Source organism: Giraffa tippelskirchi, chromosome 12, assembly GCF_054371585.1.
Source record: "Giraffa tippelskirchi isolate mGirTip1 chromosome 12, T2T-mGirTip1v1.2.pri, whole genome shotgun sequence".
Lineage (NCBI taxonomy): Eukaryota > Metazoa > Chordata > Mammalia > Artiodactyla > Giraffidae > Giraffa > Giraffa tippelskirchi.
In genome coordinates this window covers 57,543,316-57,564,713 of record NC_137286.1, presented here as the reverse complement: position 1 = coordinate 57,564,713, position 21,398 = coordinate 57,543,316, and the positions used below count along the sequence as shown (strand labels likewise).

The 21,398-nt window shown below is 43.1% G+C and overlaps 2 protein-coding genes across 8 annotated transcripts in view; one reads left to right on the top strand and one right to left on the bottom strand.

Moving 5' to 3' along the window:
* Positions 1 to 7,706: 7,706 nt before the first annotated feature.
* Positions 7,707 to 20,826, bottom strand: ARRDC4 (arrestin domain containing 4). Of its 4 annotated transcripts, none has more exons than XM_081551228.1 (9): positions 20,290 to 20,362; positions 19,035 to 19,143; positions 16,010 to 16,076; positions 15,420 to 15,567; positions 13,408 to 13,510; positions 12,198 to 12,454; positions 11,567 to 11,729; positions 10,816 to 10,970; positions 7,707 to 10,449 (listed from the first exon to the last, which is right to left on the bottom strand). In XM_081551228.1, the coding sequence occupies exons 2-9, from the start codon at positions 19,045 to 19,047 to the stop codon at positions 10,393 to 10,395; spliced, it is 963 nt and encodes a 320-aa protein (XP_081407354.1). In that variant the 5' UTR covers positions 19,048 to 19,143; positions 20,290 to 20,362; the 3' UTR covers positions 7,707 to 10,392. The 4 variants fall into 4 exon arrangements, with proteins under 4 accessions (XP_081407354.1, XP_081407353.1, XP_081407352.1 ...); XM_081551227.1 differs by lacking the exon at positions 20,290 to 20,362 and adding an exon at positions 19,773 to 20,004; XM_081551226.1 differs by lacking the exon at positions 19,035 to 19,143 and having other exon boundaries at positions 20,361 to 20,826.
* Positions 16,100 to 21,398, top strand: part of LOC145530254 (uncharacterized) — a 21,420-nt gene continuing 16,121 nt past the window's right edge. For 3 of the 4 annotated variants that reach the window (XR_014071604.1, XR_014071603.1, XM_081551230.1), the window contains exon 1: positions 16,100 to 20,397. Coding sequence is in view for 1 of the 4 variants with exons in the window: in XM_081551230.1 (XP_081407356.1) it covers positions 20,059 to 20,397 (339 nt within the window). In the remaining 3 variants the exon portion in view is untranslated. Of the gene's footprint in view, positions 20,398 to 21,175; positions 21,325 to 21,398 lie in introns of those variants that run through there. The other variant, XR_014071605.1, reaches the window with a different exon arrangement.

Genomic DNA, 21,398 nt, shown 5'->3' with positions numbered 1-21,398 from the left:
CAAAGGAGAGATCCAGGAATGACTTGAGGGCATCCTGAGGCTGGAGAGCTTTGAGGGTGTTTCTCAGTGTGGACTTCAGCATCTCGACTCTAGCCCAGTGTCTACCCACCCCCAGCAGATCTGGTGTCTCACTGCCTTTTGTGTTGTAAAACCCAAACGAGAGGCTTTTAAATTATTTCTATTGCCTAGAAAAGAGAATTATCCCTGGTGACAAAATCATCAAATTTTATTATGTGCAAACCAGTGCTATATATTTCAGAGTTTTGCTTTAAAGGATATCATTTAGAAAAATGGCACAGCTTTTCATGGGCTTGAAAGTTTCTATTGTCAAAACATATTACCAGGGAAGTACAATACATTGTAAAATTACAAGGAATCGCAATTCAGTCCTGTTTTGACTTTATTTATAAAAAACAGATTAATAGCAAATGAATAAAACTTTTAAACCATTCTCCGAGTAATAATACTAAACAAAACGACTAATAAAACAGCCGCATTCAAACAGCTGTTTAAGAAACCCCAATGATATTTCATCCATTGTCAAATTTGGCATTTGGGCAGAATAAAGACCAAAGTAAATATTTATTGATTCATGGGAGAACACTGAAAATCCCTTCTTTATAAGTAGAATAAGCAAATAAACCATGATTTATAAAAACCCTGGCTAACTAAATCAGCTAATGGGTCTATTCAAAAAATTCTTATCATGTAAACTGTGAACTGACAATTATAATTGAAAATTACCAGTTTCTCTATGAATTTAATATACATATAGTTAACCACCTGCTTAACTGTTATACAGAGCCATTTAAATGTGCAAATGGAAGTACAAATGTTTGAAGGCTTTTGAACCAAACACATTAATTGCCAGTGTGTGTTAATGGAAGCAGGCAGAATGGAAGCTTGCTTCTCTCTGTAATAAATATAAAATTTCCCTGGGCTTCTGAGTCTGTGCTGAGCACAAATGGAGGCCTTTTATAAGAGACGCTCATTGGAGAAATTGAGGCCCTCAACCCCAACAAAACAGGTGAAAAGGAGACAGGGTGAAAGTTGCATCAGCAAGATTTACTACAAGTGCCACACTCTTCTCGTGGTTCTGTCCAAGCTGGGAATTGGAGGGCTCCCTCTGAGCCCACAGCACCGTGGAATCGGCAGTGAGGACCGAGATGAAGTGTGAAGCAAGCCCATGGGCCCGTCTGTGCCTGGTTCACTCCTGCTCACAACCGATCAGCATGCGGCCCTGTGCTTTCCCTTAGTGGCCTGGAGACAGCTGGACCTGCCCTCACTGTAGTCACCCACGTGTTCAAAAACACTTCCTCCTCCAAAAGACACGTCAGTCCTCTGTTCCCTGCGCACCTGCGGGCTCTGGGTTTTTCCAGATAGATGCATGCATGAGAACCTGCAGATAGTCTGATGTGTCCCTCTGCCCGGTCTCTCATTGAAAGGGGCCGCTGGTGTCCGTGAGTCTGGGCCAGGCGGCCCCTCTGGGAGCCGGGTGTCAGGCCCCTCCTGCAGCCACGGTCTGGCTCCCCCTGCTTTTCTGTGACTCTCTGGCCACTGCGGCGCAGAGGGAGGGACCCAGACTGGATGCCATTCCGGGGAGACCGTTAGGGAACTTCTGGGGGGGGAGGGGGCAGGGAAGAGCCACCCGTGGGTAAGAGGGCACCCAGGAAGAGAGGCCCAAGTCAGAGCTTTAGTCTTAGAGGAGGTCAAGGCGGTGAGGAGTATGGGTCTCCCGCCCGTGCCAGCAGCCTGGTTCCAAGCTTACACATCAGGGGGTCACAAAGAGGGAAATACACAAATCGGAAACTAGAACTGCAGCCTTGATGGAAACTCGGCCATAGACTGGGGCCTAAGAATCTGTTTTGAGGGGGTGGATTCTTACCAAACAAACTACAAAAGAGCGGAAGTGGTTCTTCTCCACTCGGTACAAATCAACCTCCCTCATTCTGGGTCTGTGAAGCCTTCAGAGCATCCCAGGTGACACCAGAGCTGTGAGAATGGACTTAATCCTGGGGACTTTGGGAAATTCCTGGGAGTAGGAGAAGGACTTGGCAAGAAGCTAATGTTTTTGAAGAGCAAGTGGAGGTAATAAATTTTCAATGAGACTTAGTTTTCCTCTGTGGGTGGATGGGACCTGGGAACACCCAGGTAGGGGAGGCATGAGTTGGTACCACATTTGAACATTTTCTTCAGAGCCAACTGGCCAACGCCTGGAAGGGCACCCTGCTGACTGCTGCCCCCACCTCTGCTCTAGCCGGTTTAATCAGTGCTCCCTGAGCCCATCACTCACTTTCACACTCCAGGCTGGTTTCTGGATGGTCTTTGGACAGTCACACAACATAAATTCCGATCTCAAAAGACAGACTTTTCACCAGAAAGATACTGAGAAGACTGTGTTGTAGGCTCTGGGGGTCAAGTTGCAGAGATGCCATCCTGATATCCTGTGGGCACAGTGATGCCATGGCACTTAATTATGGTTCCTCCTGTGCAACAGCTTCCCAGCTCATCCCAGTAATTACCCAGCATTGTGGCTACTCAGTGAGAAGGGCCAGCTTACCCTGGACCCAGGTCTCTGTTGGGATTGCTGCAAGAGGAAGAAAGGGACCCCAAAGCTCTTGGGAAATCAGGCTCTCCTTTCTTTGAAAAGAGAGAGACAGAAAAGGAGAAGTCAGCCGAAAGAGCACCACTGTGGCCTCTGACCATGTGCTTCTGTGCACAAAGCTCACAGCCTGGGAGGAAGTGGCTGCAGAGATGTGACCCAAGGTCCAGACCCTGGTCCCTGGGAGCCCAGAGGCCGGCCTCGGGCGGGCCGGGGCCTCTGCGGCAGAACGAGGAGGTGGAGTCTGGACCAGCTGTTGGGCTGGCCTCCACGGGGGTCCCAGTCCAAAACCCAAAGGCTTAAAGGTCCTGAGCTGCTTCGCCCTGTGTGTCTGCGGAGGACCCTCTGCTGCAGGGAGCTGCTGGGTGACAGGAGGGGGTTTGGGTGCTGGAGGTACACGAGGGGGTGCTGTGGTGTGTCCAGGAGCACGGGGTTCCCCCCAATAGCCCGGCAAGGCTAGGGGACCCCCTGTGCCCTTGTGTCTGAGATGGAAGGGGTCCTGGCACGTGGGGAAAGTCCCAGGTCAACAGGACAAGCTGGTCTCCCTGGACGAGGACTAGCAACCTCAGGGCAGGGCACTGAGGCTCTGGCTAGTGGGAGGGGCAGCATCTGAGATAAAACCTTCCTTCACCAAATTCAGGGGAAAAAATCTCATACCCCAAACCAAAACTACCACCAAAAGGGACAACTTCCTGTCTGTGAACTTATCTGATACAGGGAGCCCGCATTTCTGCTAATGGCAACCACTTCTGCTTTATCCCTGGGTTGAAGGAATTTCTTGTACCTTCCTCTCCCTGGTGATGGGACTGAGGTCTGGGTCTCAGCTCTGCAGGCTGGGGAAGCGCTCCCTCCCAGCACGAGTCCAGTACTACATGTGAGCCACAAGGTCAGCAAGAGGTGATTGTAGAGCCAGGGGATAAACCAGGCTCAAGGCAGACTGGGGCAGTGAGAGACATCCCAGACCCCAGTATCTGCCTCGGAGCCTGCCGAGGGACAGTTTATCTTGGAACCAGCCAGGCAAGGCTGAAAGGTCAAAGACCTGGTATCTAAAAGAAGGTTAATATGTAGATTGCCCGGCTACCATTGGCTCAGTTTTCCCCATGAGACTTCTGTATTGCAATCGGAAACAAATCTGAGCCCATCAGAAATCCCTCTGATCAATGCAGATATCATTTAAAACATCTTCCTGTTGGCAGCAGGGATCATTCTTGTTTTATTTCTGGGAGGACAATTCTGAAGCTGGTTGTTTTAAGATGGTTTCAAGTACAACGCAGTTAATTTTCTTAAAAACATCACATTCACTGGAAGTGATACTGCCACTTTCTTAGAGGAAGAACTGTTGGGTTTGCAGCCCTCTGTGTTTGAGATAAGCTATCTTTTGATAGCATTACTGAGATTTTTTGTTATGTAAGATAAGATAAACGTAGGTGTTTGTTGCTTAGTACCTAGAATTCTGCATTTATTAAAATCTTAAAGTTCCATATGTTCATTTGAGGATGGAATAACAAACACTGATTTGCTTTTAAAACCACAATTGTAGAAGTAGGCTCTCTTAAGGGATTTACAGGGAATCTTGGTGTTCATCCTTTCCCAAGAAGATAAACTAGGTTTTTGCTTGGTATTGTACTTCCGTGACATATACACATACACGTGCTTATGTTTTAATTTAGGAAAGAGAAACAATTGTAAAAGTACTTAGTCCTGAGCTGTTTTTCCATAATCTCAGGTCTCTTGAAACTATTAAAACGAATCTGCATAAGGCTCTCAGATAGTGAATATTCTGTGTATAGTTTCTTACATGTTCTCACGTGGGCTCCTGGATCCTTCAGAATTATGCCAGAGATTATTATGGCTCAGTCTTAGGGTTTTGCTTTCAACTTTCTGAACTGTAGTGACACAGGGTGTGTATGAAATATGGAATTGTTTAGTTAAAAGCTTCCTTCACTCTTATCTGTTTACTGCCCACCAGTATCAGCTACCAAAAATAAGGCTAATCCTTTGTCTTCTAGTAGAGGGATATTTGGTGATGGTAATGTGTCCTTTCTTGTGTTCCCAGATACAAAAACAATATAATTCTTGATAGCTATCTTGCCTGCAGAGGGAAGTTTCCAGGTAAGAAAGTGTGTGTGTGTCTGTGTGTGTGTGTGTGTGCACGTGCATGCGCACATGCACACACAACATATTTTGAAGTAAGCTAACTATAGACCATAAACCACTTTATATATATGGGCTTTCCTGGTGGCTCAGAAGGTAAAGAATCCGCCCGCAGTGCAGGAGACCTGGGTTCAATCTTTGGGTTGGGAGATGCCCTGGAGGAGGGCATGGCAACCCACTCCAGTATTCTTGCCTGGAGAATCCCATGGACAGAGGAGCCTGGCCGGCTACAGAATGTGGGGTCGCAAGGAGTCACACATGACTGAGGGGCTAAGCACAGCAACTACAGACCATAAACCTTTATACTTTATGTGCATCAACTCAATAAACCAGTCAAGACTGAATATTTGCAGTAAAAGATAATACAAATAAGCTATCATATACCAAATGCTTATCATGTGGTCTCAGATGGATTCTGGTGTCTAAAAGACCAAATTAAAAAAATGGACATTTTTATGCTATGATCAGGAGTGTCTATATGTAAAATTAGCATGTTTAGAACAGTTTATATCCTTTACTCATCAAATAGATATGGGGCTGGGGTCCCAGTGGGAAAATGGCTAGGGCTGGGGTCCCAGTGGGGAAATGGCTATAGTATCAGGAAGTAAATTTTTAAGAAAGTCTTCCCCTAGATAGTACAAGACTTGTAGAGAGGTATTTGTTGTTGTTCAGTTGCTAAGTTGTGTGTGACCCTGTGGCCCACCAGGCTCCTCTGTCCACGGGATTTCCCAGGCATAAATACTAGAGTGGGTTGCCATTTCCTTCTCCAGGGGATCTTCCTGACTCAGGGATCGAACCCGTGTCTCCTGCATTGGCAGGCGGATTCTTTACCACTAAGCCATCAGGGAAGCCCCAAGAGAGGTGTTATGTGCTCAGTCATGTCTGACTCTTTGCAGACACATGGACTGTGTAACCTGCCAAGCTCCTCTGTCCACAGCATTCTCTGGACAAGAATCCTGGAGTGGGTCGCCATTTCCTCTTCAGGAATCTTCCAGACCCAGGGATTGAACCCACATCTCTTGAGCCTCGTGCATTGACAGGCAGGTTTTTTTTTATCATTAGTGCCTCCTGGGAAGCCCCAAGAGCGGTACCAGGGAAATATTAATAAATCAAGGGCAGTTGATGCCCTTGTGTTTTTGTATTTATGTTCACAGACTTCATGGATTTTGGCAAGCTGAGTCCCTAAGTTTGTGGAAAGCTGCACTTATGTATTTTCTGCATAAAAGGTAGCTCTCAAATGTTAAACCAAAATATTTACAAAGGTAGCCTGTGCACATATGTGCTACATACTTTCTTTGAAAATTGCAAGATGACATTTTAAGTAACAGCCAATTTGTTTCTTTTGAAATTTTGTAGGTTGCTGCAACACAAAGGAAAGAATTCTCCATGTGAGTATGTACAACTTGTATGGATCCTCAGGGTGTTATGCTGAGTGGAAAAGGCAGTTGCAAAATGTACATATCTAAGCTAAGCATTCTCAAACTGATAAAATGACAGAGATGGAGAACAGTGAGGGATTAGGGAAGCAGAGGGTGTGAGTGCCTTAGGGCAGCCCAAGGGAATTTCCTTGTGGTGATGGAAGTTCTTTATCTTGATTTGTAATATAAACCTCAACACAGAATTATATACAAACCAAGAATATATATGCAGACATACCTGCAGGAGAACAATGAGTGCATTCAAAAACTGGTAAAATCCAAAGGCGGCCTGAACTCGAATCGTCAATTACTGTTAATGTCAATTTCCTGATAAGGTTATAGTTACGGGTAGGGGAGCCTGGGTGATAGGCACACAGGATCTCTCTGGAGTGTTAATGTAACTTTTTGTGAGCCTGTAATTATTTCAAATTATAAAGTTAGACTCAAATGCCTCTGCTGAAGAAAGGATTCCAGCTACCAATCAAAAGAACTTAAGAAGCAATTTAGTTGAAGACTGGTATCCTTTCAGGACACAGGGTTTTAAGATATAAATGCTGAGACTCCTCATTTAGTATATACTTAGTAGTACCCAGGTCTGTAACTCTTAAACTGTAATTTAAAGCAACTGCTGTTTCCATAACTTCTATTAAACTTGTAGAATCAGTAAGTTTTAAGACTGAGCAGGAATCTTATAGAGAATGTAGGCCAAATTTTCAGATTACACCTTTGGGTTTTGGTATCCCCATTTTTCATCTGAAGGTTATGTCCTAGACTGCAATGCCCTGCCTAGTTCTAAATTTATAACCCACAACTTTACAAAATAAACCACAGAAGCTTTAATGGTGATCTTATAAATTTTTCTTCAATATTTACTGATGAGACAAACTTCTCAATTTATGACTGACTGCAAATGTGGATGCAGAAGAGACTCATTTAACATCATCTCACACATTATAAACACTTGGAGAGTAAATTATCTGGGTTTATGTTTACCACTTAGCTAAGGTTTATAATTTTCCAGGACAGAGGGTCAAGGTAGTTTTCTGAGATGACATATTGTTTCATATTCCCTGTACAAAATGTATGACTTCTGTCCATTTGAGTATGTATGTGGAGAGAGGAGGCTACTTAGACCTACCTAGCAGGTCTGCCACCAGACCTACTAAATTAATCCTGGAAAGATTCTGGCCAAACAAACATGACAACTCAGGAAACTTAAAAGAAATAGTCATTATCGTTTGAGAATAAATGGAGATAATGCTCTCTCAATGACCAATATAGCTTAAGCTTAATCTTTCACATCAACTACTCTTTTTCCTGGAATACTAAAAACTGATGACCCTTTGGGGAAACTGAGGACATCACAGAAACAGGCTCAGAATGCACCAGGGTTGTGTCTGGCCTGATGACAGCACACATCTACAGACCAATCTGAGCAGCAGCATTCTGTATCATGGTGTTGATTTCCCTTAAGTCTATAACAATCTGAGTCATAGTCTTACGAAAACAAAACAAGACCAGTAACTCACAGCGTCAGTGGAATCATTTTATTAACAAAAGGAACCCATGGGGTTCAGACAAGAGTACAAAATACAATAACTTTTTCTTCTTGTGGGTTAAATTGTTACATTTTTATAATAAAAATAAAAAGCTTTGATAGTTAACTTATCAAAAACATAACCCCTGCCTATTGAGTTTCTTATTGTGCAAAACAAAAACATGAAATTTCTGCCCATGGAAGAATTTTGTGAGCCAGAAGATGCACATTCTCAATTTCAAAAATTTTGCATCAAAAAGAAAATTCTAAGGCCACGGTTTCTTTGCAAACGAAACAAGAGGAGAATAAACAAGCAAATAGCAGCTAAATTTTTATCGTCATTCCCAAGTGTTCTCTACTCCAATGTAGAATCTTCTACATTCGTCAAATAACTTCTTGATTATAAAAAGGTATGCAGTTTCACCCTACTGCTTAAGGTCAGATATACCAATATCAATTCAATAAGGCAAATCATACCTTTTAGCTATTCTCATAAGTGCTAGAAAATCAGCTCTGTTTTAATTTGATGGGTGCACTTTATGATTTCTTTAAAAAAGGTGGCAAGACAATCCAAGTGAAGACTCTAGTAAGCAGCTGCCTTTCTACCTGCAGTCAGATAATTCAATTTTCTCTTCCTCTGTACAATTTTGTTGTTTCCTTCACTGTGTTTTGGTATCATGGAAATTGACAATGTCTTGACAAAACATGTAAACTGTAATTCAGAGGTCACGAAATAGCTGGAGATGATCTTTTTTTTAAAGTACAAATAAAACTGTTGAGACAACGCATAACTACTTACACACAAAAACAAAGCAAAATAAAAGATCATCAAAAAACCAAAGGAAAGATTCATGACAATTTCAGTACCGCAATTATTGGGAGAACAGTTTGCACTGTGATTTTCAAAGAGGCTTACAACGGAAGAACAGCTTAAGATGCTTACGTGATTACAGAGAAGAGAGGTATGCCCAGAAGGATTAAAATTGTACATTTACCTAATGTTTGTATAAAAATCCCTGATCAGATATCCATCTAATTTTTACATACAAAATTTAACCTTAGGACTTCTCTAACTGAGTGTACTGATCGAAAGAAAAGCTAATCATTCAGTTGACTGAAGTACAGTATTTGGCATGGGAAGCACCAGGGTTTCTAGATCAAACCCTTAGGACGTGGAGAAAACCAAAGTACTGGGCTGGTCCAAAATCTCTATCATGGGGATCCCTACCTCCCTTCCACTTAGCATCCAGAAATACTCTCAGCTCATGAAACCAACAGATTAAAGTAAAAACAAGTGAACATTTGACTCTGACTAGGAGGTGAGAGAGGAACATAAAAACACTGCTCAGACTTTTAGCAGCAACACAATCTTGTTGGTATGAATATCCTGAGGCTAAAGGATAATAAAATATTGCACCAAAACGATAAAAAAAAATCACAGTTTAAAGAGAATTACTAAAGAAGTGGAATAACAATGGACAACACAGTGACTGCCATCATATCAGTACACTTATGTCTCTTGGGAGAAATTAACTTTATGATTTAAAAAAAAATGGTATTTCTGCCTTCTTGATTTTACATTAACTTGAAATACCCTTTGGTATACACATACTAACTTTCATCTAATGCTGACCTTACAAGTTTTGCCCTTAGTCCAGTTTCAGGTTTGGGGATAGGAGAGCTAAGACTGCTATAGGCAAATGAGCAGAAACTCCAGAGAAGACTTCTCAGGCCTGGAGTTTTAAACCGAATCTGATTCTGCCAACATCGTTAGAGGTAGGTAAGAAAAGGCCTTCTTTCCCCCACTGTGCAGTTATCAACGCATCCTAAGGAAACAAGTTTTTTTGTTTTTTTTTTAACCCTTTTATAAATATGCTCCTAGGTAATTAAGACATGAGGAAAATCAAACATGTACCCTGCTAAAGGACTTAAAAGGGGGTTAAGAAGTGGCAACTTCAACAAAATGTGTTGTCAAGTTGAAATTCACCTTTCCCCTTTCAACTGACAAGCCTTTTAAGGAAGTCATTCTTGGTTTCATAATACTGTAGAGCCAATTCATAAACTACTTCTTAGACTATCACTAAAAGAGGGAAAACTGTACTTCATTAGTACCTCCTAAGATCATGACCTCAGAAAAGGACTCTTTTAAGGACCTTCAGTCCTATCGAGTATGGTAAGAAATCACGATGACCCTGACACTGGAGGGTCTCACTTCGTATTTAGAGTGGGCCCCTGTCCTGTTCACGCACATACTTGTGCTGCTACACTCTCTAAAGTCAAGTCTCCTCCCAATGTGTCCACATTGCCTCAAAGCTTAAGACACAGTTGCTCCACTTTGAGAAACCTTCTAAAGACACGCTCACAGTGTTTCCACTCTTCACAGGCAGCTTTCTCCTGGGTTGGCACAGGCACCCCTTCAACTTACTCTATCACCATCTGGACTTTCAGTACATTCTGAGACTTTTCACATCTTCATCCCATTGTTCAAAGGCGACACAAGACCACATCACAAACTGGCCCACTGGAAAGTTCTCGTCGCATATTTTTTAATTTCTTCCACCTTCGGTCTTGACGTTTAGTTATGTTCTTAAGCTAATCTTCCCCCCCTATTCCCCAAAAGAGCAGGGGGAAAGAACCAACATTCTAATTTGATGACGAACACAGTGATTTCTGAAACATGTTCAAAGAATGAAGGAAACAGGCTGGGTCTCTTCTATGTCACTAGGATGTGGATCAACCTGCAAAAATGAGCAGACCAAGATTACTACTGCAATGTTCTTTAACACAACCACAGAATCTATTTCTAATTACATGATGATAGCTGAGCCAAGCTGCTTAAAGCTACTATTAAGAAGTCCCAAAGAAGTTCTAAGAATACTATTAAGTTCTCTGTATTCAGGTCCTTAAAGGCAATTCATGGTACTCTACATGCATGCTAGAGATTACCAAGAAAATACTGCAAAATGTGGTAAATGGACCAGTGATGATCTATCATCATCATCAAAAAAGTCGTATGTATCTTTTAATAACTGGGACTCAACAACGGACACAAGATTATTTACAAACAGAACAACACAAGCCTAGTTTTCTTTTAATGTGTTTACCTCTGAATAAAGCGGCGGAGGCTGAAATCGGAATTCCTGGATGCAGGCAAACATAGGACAGCATGACTCTCCCTCACAATTAGGGGGCTGAGGGTAAGGAGGAACGTGTCTGGAGAACTCTTCCTCCGACACCACGTCTGCATAATTTGGTGGTGCTGAAAAAAACCAAAAAACAAAAAAAGCAGTTGGATCTAAGAAATCCAGGCAGAAACTAATTACATTAATGTCTTCTGAACTCTAATAAAAATAAGAAATTTATCTTAATTTGAAAATAAAACAAATGGTATTCTTCCCTCTAACCCAGAAGCTTTTATGCCCATTACAACAAAAAATATTCAGTAGATTCTGCTTTTATTAAGTGCTACTAACACTGATTCTATTCTACTCTTTTGAGTTGTGTACATTACAGTCTAGGTAAAAAAAAAAAAAAAAAATCATGAAATGTGGCTACAAAAAATACATACATAACAAACCATACTCTTGATTATTTTTCATTATTTAGCTATTATAAACAGGAGTCAGAGATGTGGATTGTATTTCTAGACTGCCATTGGGAATTCTGTGTCTTGGGTAGGCTAAACTCTTAAGTCCCTGCCTAGAATAATGCTTGCTGATTTTTAGTGACAAGGAGAGTGAGGACAGTCACAGTGGCAGTAGTGATCATCATCTGAGCACTTCCCGTCTCACATGTCCTGCTCTTACGTACTCTGTACGTGTGACTTCATCATGAAAGAACCTCAAAACATCTTACCTTCGGGCTGTTCCGGCAGAGTCAGTGTCAACCAGCTCATATCCATAATGAACTGGCTGGCAACGCTGGAGTTTCTGCTGCCAAAACCATTGTATGGAACTGTGCCAATCACTAAGGGCAGCTCAAGCATCAGCTTTTTAGCACCAGGAATGTGAATATACACCTAATACGCCAAAAACCAAAACAACAAAAGAGAGAGAGGCACAAATATAAGTTAAACATCAGAGTAAGTAACCCAATTATTTTTCATAAAAAAAGCTTCTTTTGTCTGCTACTATTCCCAACACAATCGCAAATTGTCCTGACAGAATAAAATGTGCAAACCGAATGAACAGAGAACGCTCTGTGCTGGAGAACCGTGACCTGAACACACTCACTGTGAGAGCGCGCCTCACACAAAACCACAGGAAGTTAAGGAGGCATCTGCGCCGTAACGAGCAGCCCCAACGGCATCTTCGCTCTTCCATCTTAATTAAACCCCTCAGGGGGTAGTTTTTGATGAAAAAACAGAGGCCGATCCTCTGTTTCACAATTTGTTTTAATACTGACATAAGACGACATCTCTCAGTAGCACAGCACTGGGAATGGCTCCACACTGCGTGTCTCAAACCTCCCCGAGCATCGCACTCACGGCTAAGGAGTAGTCCACACGGATGATGCAGCAGTCCAGGATGGACGGGGTCACGGGGGGGATCTTGAGGGTCTTCCCATTCCACGTGTCGGTGCTCCCGGAGGCAATGTGGTTCCCGCGCACGTTGGCCACCATGAGCCGCACGGTCTTTGTCTTCCCACTGGCCAGGTATGTCTGAGTCTGGAAGATGGCAGCTTTGGGAACAATCAGACGGGAGGAACAATTCTCTATTTCTGCATAGATCGGAATAGCTTCTCCTGAAAAGAAAACAGAAACACCTTCAGACTCTTCAGGAAGTTCTCACCACAGTGGAACAGAGCCGTCCCAAAGCTGAAATGTGGCAACGTGACTTTAAGAAATTGAGAAGCCTCATGGAAAAATTTACCCTGCAAATCTGAGTCTGATAAAACAAAATTTACTGCAGCTTGTACAGATAATGTTTTCTAATTATTGCATGATTCACTTTTCTAATGCAGCAATATTAGGCTACCAGTTCTAAAGATCTGTAAATGACCATGATCTATAAAAATTAAGAGAAGATATACAAATGAATGATTTAGTACTATCTTAAGTACCAAACTCTTCAATGCTTAACAAAATCTGCCCAAAAAAAGAACAAAGTTTGCATTTTAGGAACTGATGTTAAGCAATGGATGGCATAAACAAGTTTCACATCCACATTACACATCCGCTTTCATACTATCCCATACCATCCCTGTCTCCAACAAGCCAGAACCTTGGAGCAGGGCCAAATCCACTGGATGGAAATGGGCCTTTCACAGATGGCTGTTCTGGTATCAGTCTGACTGTTAAGAGTGTCAATGCTCTACATTTTAGCCCTGCATGTACAATTCCCAGCACGGAGCAGAATGTCCAACAGTATTTTCATACAGCAACAGCTCTCTTCCAAGCAACACTGCTTGGAATATGCTTCTGCAACATTACAATAAATGCTGGCATCTTCTCATTCCGGTGTTAGTCTTAGTTATGAACATACCAGGACTGAAGTCAGAAATATTAAGATCGTTGGGATCTACTCATCTATTTACAAATATGTAAATATCAATGATTTATACTAGAACCAGAAAATTGTATTACTCATGTTTTAAAATAGTATATACTTCATTAATCACAAAACAGACTATCAAAAATTACTTCCAATTAGCTAATTAATGAATCTTGCATTTGGAATTTTGGACAGTTTGCTTACCATTGCAGTATCCCTTTCTTTCAATTTTGGCACTCAGCGAGACTGGACCAGAAGTGAAAAACCAACAGCCAACCATTTTCTCTTGAGTTTTCAATACAGGGGTCTTTAAAAGTTCAAATAATAAAATTACTTAAATTGATCTAGAAAATTCATACAACTTATGTCATTTTTTTAAAATAAAATAGTTGTAAAGAAATGTCTTCCAAAAAACAAATCAACCTTTTTTATCTTCCTGTGACATTTTACGCAACATACTGAAAGAAAGCATTAAAAATCATTCTCTTTTCAGGAAAACTAAGTGAATTTTCAGATTCAAATTAAGCTGACAGCATCTTATTTTATTCTATATTTTCATTGTGTTTCTGGGAAATGATACTTCATCCTTTAAAAAAGCAATCAGAATCGAACTGCAGCAGTACCTATTAACATGACAGAACTACGTTTTCTAAAAAAAGACTTTAGGTGTAGATCAGGAGGAGAGATGGCATACAAACCAATAATCAGAATGTTCTATTTGTCTTGGCGTTTAACACGTTGAATAAGCAAACAGCCTTTTGTCCTTACTTCAAATGCATTATTAGGCAGAAATTTCAAGTGTACTTAGAATGATTTGGGGCTTTTGTGTTGTGGCAGTACAATAACACACCAATGTAATGGATCTAAAAGGATTATTGAACTCACCACCCCAACTTTCTATTCTATATCAGCAAAAAAAAAGCAACACAAGGTTTAAAATACTCAGTTTACAAGAGGCACAAGCCAAAATTCACTGTAAAACCCAAAGTTGCAATATACAGCTTTTTAATTGTTGAAGGATAGTAAAGGATAATTAGCATCTGTTTTTGTAAAAAAAATAAATTTTAAATTATTTGCCACAATGGCCCCATACATAAATTAGAATTAGTTAACCACCCAATTCTAAGTAGTTTTTAAAAACATAAGGCAGTTATTAGCATCATCAATTTTCAAAATAGGTATTGAACAGGTGGTAAGTCACAGCTATAAGCTGGGTCAGGCTATTGCATGATTTTGGCTGCAAGGGATCATGTAGTTAGGGCTTATCTGTTACATTTTCAGAATAATTCCATAACAGTAAATTCTATTTTATTTTTGTGTGAACATAAGAATTAAACAACTTTTAACTCCTATATTTTTTTTTCCCCGATCTTTAAAAACACTGGCTAGAAAAAGGAAACCTCCAGTACTAAAAATACATCTTTGCAACATCAGTATCATGATGGAAAGTTAAAATTATTAAGTAAAAAAAAAATCACTCATTCATATTTAAATGAAGAACCATTAGGTCCTTAGTAGCTATCATGAAAGTACAAGGTATAATTTTATATTATTTTGATAATATGGGTCTAGATAAAAGAATCTACCTCATTAGCTCCCATCTTGCCTATTCTGTTGTTACTTACAGCCTGATCTTTCTTATCAGCCTACAGTATTTCTGGTCATTATTAGAAGTTCAATGCTTTAATGCAGCCAATTCTGTCATAAGGAAATGAGAAGTGAAAGGAAGTCCAGAGCAGCTGCACGCACTCACTTAGCGTTAGAAAATGACATGCAAAATGCACGGAGACACAGCATAATGGCCTGAGCGTCAATAACAGGCTGAGCGTGATTAGTACTCTTCCATAATTACTGTTCCTCAACCTGCTATTAGGGAAGAGTTTAGAATACCACAGCCCTGTGGCTGTGGCTGCTCTGGGAAAAGTAACGACTCCGTGTGCACGCATTATTATTATTAAGCCTTATTAACGCATTTTGAGCCCATGTAACTTTTTGGCAAAAGCAGCCCTGAATAACAGGGACACAATCAAGAATATTACTGCACACAATTTGTAATTTGCCCGACTTAGAATCACATATTTATAGTGAATGCGTATGGGTTATAGGATTACATCAGAAAGTGACAGGATGGGCGGCCACTAGACTTGCCGAACGCAGGGATGACGGCGGAGAGCGAAGAGGAAGGGGGCCGGGGGAAGGGACGGCCAAGAACGTACTAGTAATGCTGGTGTGTTGACATCGATGTGACTGACGACCTGGAGTTCCCGCTTAACGCTCTGATCAGGTGCCTGGGGTCGTTCCAAAACCGCTCTCACACAGTACTGAATGCTTCCATATTTCCCGGTGAAGGAGGTTACCAGAGGTCTGTAAGAGACCGAAGACGTGATTTTTTACGTTTCTTTTTCAGTACAAAATGGGGAAAAGCTCTTCAAGTGTTGTGGTGGTAGTTTAGTTGCTCAGTTGTGACTCTGTGTGACCCCATGGACTGTAACCTGCCAGGCTCCTCCGTGCATGGGATTTTCTGGAGTGGGTTGCCATTTCCTTCCCTAGAGGATCCTCCCCACCCAGGGATCAAACCTGCATTTTCTGCTTGGCAGGCAGATTCTTTACCACTGATCCATGTGGGAAACCCTTTAAATTAAGTGTCGGTTTTGCTTAAAAAAAGAAAGGTGACGGGGGTGGGGTCCATCCGGAGTTAGTTAGGATAAATATTTACACCTGAGTGTTAGAAGGCACTCAGTACCCATACAGTGTACACACACGTTCCAGGGAAAGACAACCCCCAAAGCTACACAGTTTCACTTACTCAGATGGAAGTTGAAAACTAAATGGAAATTCATGTTTTCCAGGCTGTAGTAAGAGGATGCCTTCCCCTAAAAAAGACAATATATTTTTATTTAAGTTTCATATTAGATCAACAATTTTCAGTGTAAATCATAATTTTTTTTAAAGGGAGGTTTTCCTGGCCGTACCACTGAATACGCTTCAAAAAGTACATTGACCTGAGATTTAGAGAATTACTGATAAATTTTGAATCAACTTTTACCAAGTTCAATTAATTTCAAATCACATATACGTGTATATATACATATATACTACCTGCAAATAGACCAACTACACAATTGCCATCAAGTACCAGAGCTCCCACATACATATGTATGTATACACAACCATACCTACCTATATACACACAAACATTTATTTTCCCCACTTGTATACTAGTGTGAGTATGTTAGTACACTACTATACTAACCTGAGATACAAATATTACATAGGACCCAAAACTAATTTAGAAAAAAAATAGATCTATTTATTTTAGGCATACCACAAAAATCAGACTATATACTCTTTGGGCAGAGCTGGAAAGGAGGTGAAAAATTTCCTTGGTGTGTTGAATATTGGGTATAATACTTACTAGCCAAATCAACAGGGCCGGTTATCAGGGAGGAATCATGACTAGAGAAATCACTAGTGAAATGGGGTAATTTTTCACTTAAATAGTTATAAGGTCTTAGGACTTAATAGTCTAAGACCTTCATTAATTCAGTTAATATTTCAACCCTGTACTTTTGAAAGTTAAAGTGTTAGTCCCTCGGTCATGTCTGACTCTCTGCCACCCTATGGACTGTGGCCTGCCAGGTGCTTCTGTTCACGGGATTCTCCAGGCAGGAATACTGGAGTGGATAGCCGTCCCCTTCTCCAGGGGATCTTCCTGACCCAGGGATCAAGCCCTGGCCTCCTGCATTGAAGGCAGATTCTTTACCGTCTGAGCCACCAGGGAGGTCCTTCTCACTTTCAACCTTGTACTTTTAGAAAAAGGGGAAGCATCATTGGCTCATTCAATCTCCTAAATCTATCTCCAATTTTCAATGTGTGATACATTGGGGGAAAAAAAAAATCATAACAGCATTTGCCACTTATGATCATTCAAATAGAAATACTCAACAGGTGGTTAACTTGGAGGCATAGGGACACGTTAAATGACATGTTCAATGATAGTGACAGTGAGTCGCAGGGCTCAAGTGTGTCCAGAGTCACCCTACAAGCCGCAGCACCAGAAGGCAGGAAAGCCTCTCCACTCTGTAACTATGAAGTACTAGGCTCAAGGAATCCGATACTCCTGAGAGCTGGGCTAAACTTCCAATTTGTAATCATCAGATAACTGAACATGACAAAGTACTTAAAATGTTTAAAGATGTAGATTTCATTATGTCCAAAATTTACAGTGATTAATCGTCAGGTACAAATCTGATACAAAACTAAGTAACTTCAATCTCCAAATAGACCTTGGGAGGAAAGATGGCTACAGACACTTGCATTCAAGTAATGACCCTAGGATGCCGAGTCTATTGGGGGAGGGGGGGCTAGCATCTTTAGAACCATTTCGGCAGCTGATGTAAGGAGTTGGCATGGAGACAATGATTAGGTGAACGGAAGGGCATGCCAGGCAAGTGTGAATAACAGAGTTGTGTAGGACACTGGACGATGGTAACAGAGAGATGAAGTTCTCTCTTCAGAGAAAAAACAAAGAGGAACCAGAACCACCTCAAAACATGAGGAGGAAAAGAAAATGTTCAGACAGTTGGGTAGCTCAGCTGGTAAAGAATCCATCTGCAATGCAGAAGACCCTGGTTCGATACCTGGGTTGGGACGTTCCACTGGAGAAGGGATCGACTAGCCACTCCAGTATTCTTGGACTTTCCTGGTGCCTCAGACGGTAAACAATCTGCCCGCAATGCGGGAGACCTGGGTTGAATCCTGAGTTGGGAAGATTCCCCTGGAGGAGGGAATGGCAACCCATTCCAGTATTCTTTCCTGGAGAATCTCCAAAGGTCAGAGGAGCCAGGCAGGACACACTCCATGCGTCCACGGGGTCACAAAGAGTTGGACACGACTGAGTGACTAAGCACACAGCACAGCACTGGGATAAAATCTTTACTTTCTTCTTTATTAATTTTTAATTAAGAAGGTCCATAAACTGAATCATGTGTCCATTTCTGCTCTCAAGGTTTATTATCTTTGCCTTATGCAATGAGACCTACAATGTCACAAGATGCTTCATTCACTAATGGTTCCTCAGTCCAAGCTCATAATTCAGGGCACTGGTGAGACCCAGGAGCTACCGGACCAACAGAGGCAGAGCCTGGAGCTCAAAGGTTGAGGAATGTACACAAGGTCATCCTCCTGGTGTGCCGCCAACATGTGAAACCACCTCTCTGATATGTCTTGTTTTACTACCAACAATACTGATGAAAATATGAAGAAAATCAACCACCAAGACAGCAAGCAGTTAGATTAACAATGCTAACAAATTATCCAGTAGATTTTTTCAAAACACATCCTATAGCCTAGATTTCTAAAAATCTCTTCAGGTGACTGAAATTCAGCTAGATTTTTGAAATTAAACAAACCTAAGAATCTACAGCTATATAAAGTTGCTAACTTCTCCCAGGCTATAGATATAAGGAGGTTGTTTTTTTTTTCCTCTATGAAGTCAACTAAAATAGACTTATGATTTTACTTTTCACCAGTGTTTGTTACGGTATGTTCTAAAACAAGCTAGGAGTTTTCAGGTTGTCTAGAATGAGCCATTCTATTTCATCAGAATGACAAAAAATCTGACTTGTGAATCAGAACACTATTTGATAGTCCAGATTTTACCGAAGTGTTCTTCCCACTGCAAATCCCAGGTCTAACTTCTATTAATCTTACATCTATTTACTCAGTAGTTATGGGCACAGAGATACAGGCAGTTCAAAGTCCTGGACAAAAACTCAGTAGTTATGGACACAGAGACACAGAGTCTAAAGCCGTGGACAAAAACCAGTTACTTCCCTCTTCCATTGCCCTTCCATGGCTGACTCCAGTCGGCCATCTTGAAAATCTGTGTCATCTGTTACCTTTGGGGAAGGCCTGTGTGGGTTGATTCTGGAAATCATACTGATAAAAGGGCATAAAGCACGAAAGAACTGTCATCTAACATACTGCATTTATTAATCCCAGAGAGGGCTTTGGTTTACATGCGCTTTCCTCACTGAAGTTTTTGGAATTAGTTGACTCTCACACACCTTGAGGATTTAACTGTGAACAGTCTACTGTTCTATAGCAGGACAAGGCAAAACTGCATTTACTATTGCTTTTTGTATAATACACAGCAAAGGGTAAACATTGATCCACTGCATTTTACTCTTCAAGGACGAAGAGTCTACATCACTGTTTCATTTTACAGATAAATGCTGAAGCTGATGAGGCAGAAAGGTAAAACAGTTTAAAGTAGCTCCTCAACTAAAAGAAGACTAAGACTTACTCTCCCCGGTATTTTAAGGGAATCTATTTCTGCACAGAACACTGATGGAATCCATGTTGTGAATTCTCACATGGGTACTTCTGGAAAATCCTACACTATTAACGACTTCACAAGAAGGGTCATCATTCCTCCACAAACTCTTTCAGTGGCCAGATCCCACTGTCACCCAAAGTTTATGGGGGTGTAAGGAACGAAAGAAGAAGATGCAAAGAAAACAAAAAGAAGCGAAGGATAAAGACAAAGGTAGAACTCTTGAACTAACCCTTTCCCCAAAAGGGGGACTCCCAGGATGATGGATCAAGTGAAAAAGCACTTCCTTTGAACTCCTAATGCTCAGGGAACAACTTCCCTCCTCCTAAGATTTGAGCTTTTTGCTAACTCATCGTGAAGCAAGAAGGATGCGAGCTGGGGGGTGATGGTGAGGCAGGGGGAACGCTGGTGAAGGGAAGGCCCGTAATACACCAGACTCGTCAGGACAGACTCCGGTTCTGCCCTCCATTCCTGACGCCACAAGGAACAGGATCTAGAGCCCCAGATCCTTGGTTCCCATGGCAACGGCTCACTCCCACAGCCTGCCTAGACGGTCCTGGGACCCCCGTGCAGCTCAGCGCCTAGCGAGGCAGGGGCGGGACGCCAAGTGGAGAGCAGCACCGTCTCCCCGGGGTTGCGAGGTCGGGGGTGGGGGGGCGCAGGCATTGTTGCTCGCCCGTCACAGCCCCCAAAGGGATGCTGAGCCACCCCGCGAGCGGACCCCACCCCCCGGAAACCTCTCCCCCGACCCTCTGGCCGGCGGGCGTCCCTCGGAGCGCTCCTTCCCCGTCCCCTCTCCCAGGCCGGGGTCAGCGCTCACCGGCCGGGGGCTCGCGCAGGCTGAGGCGCACGTTCAGGTACTCCACCTCCGAGGCGGCCGCCGGGGCAGCGGCACCGGCGCTCGGGCCCCAGGCGGCGGTGGCGCGGCCCTGGGCCTCCAGGCGCAGCGCGCGCAGGGCCACCGGCTCGGCCGCCTCCAGCAGCACGTGTCCAGCCACGGTCTCGCCGCTCGAGTAGCAGCCCTTGCGCTCGTCCTCGAACACCAGACCCAGGCTCTTCACGCGGCCCTCGGAGCCCGCCGCCGCCGCCGCGGACCCCGCCTCGCCGCCCATCCTACCGGGCGACGCAGCCGCGCCGAGGCGGTCGGCAGCGGCCCGGAGCCGGGGTCCCAAGCGGAACGGCGCCGCTGTCACGGGCGCCAGGCGCACGCCGAGGGCCCCCGCGGCCGCCGTGCGCTGCCCGGTGGAGCCCCGGCGCGGCGTAGGGCCTGTCGCTTTAACAAACCCAGCTGGCGAAGGCGAGGGGCCGCGACAGCCCACCCTCGGCGCGCGCCCATAGGCCGGCTGGGAGCCCCGCGACGTGCCGATTGGTTGTAAAGGGCTACTGAGTCATTTCATTGGCGCGCCCGCGCACGGGCTGGCGAGGACGGCAGTGCGTGATCAAGGAGTGGTGACCAATCAGGGTACTCAAGGGTGCACGTGCACAGACCGTTTATTGGCTGGTTCAAGGCACGATCCTGGGGCCCTGACCAATAAAGAGGCGTTGCGCCCATGTGGACAGCTAGTGGGGAAACAGTATTTGTTAGGGAGGGGGCGGAAACAGGAGTCTCAGGCTTGCGGCGTGTCAGCCGTTCCCATGGTTACAGGTGGAGGCGGGTTTCTAGTAGCCTGGGCTTACGGGGATTCACACTGGAACGTGAGGTTGTGGCTGCAATGGGCTTGTGTTTCTGATTACATCTGTATTACTTAAGAGGAAGTACGTGCCCTGGAAAAACGAACTCAACAGTATGTCCTTGTGAGATTTGGGGACCGGCCGCCTCCGAATTTAGGTTCCCGAAAGGTGTACAGTGTAATGTTCT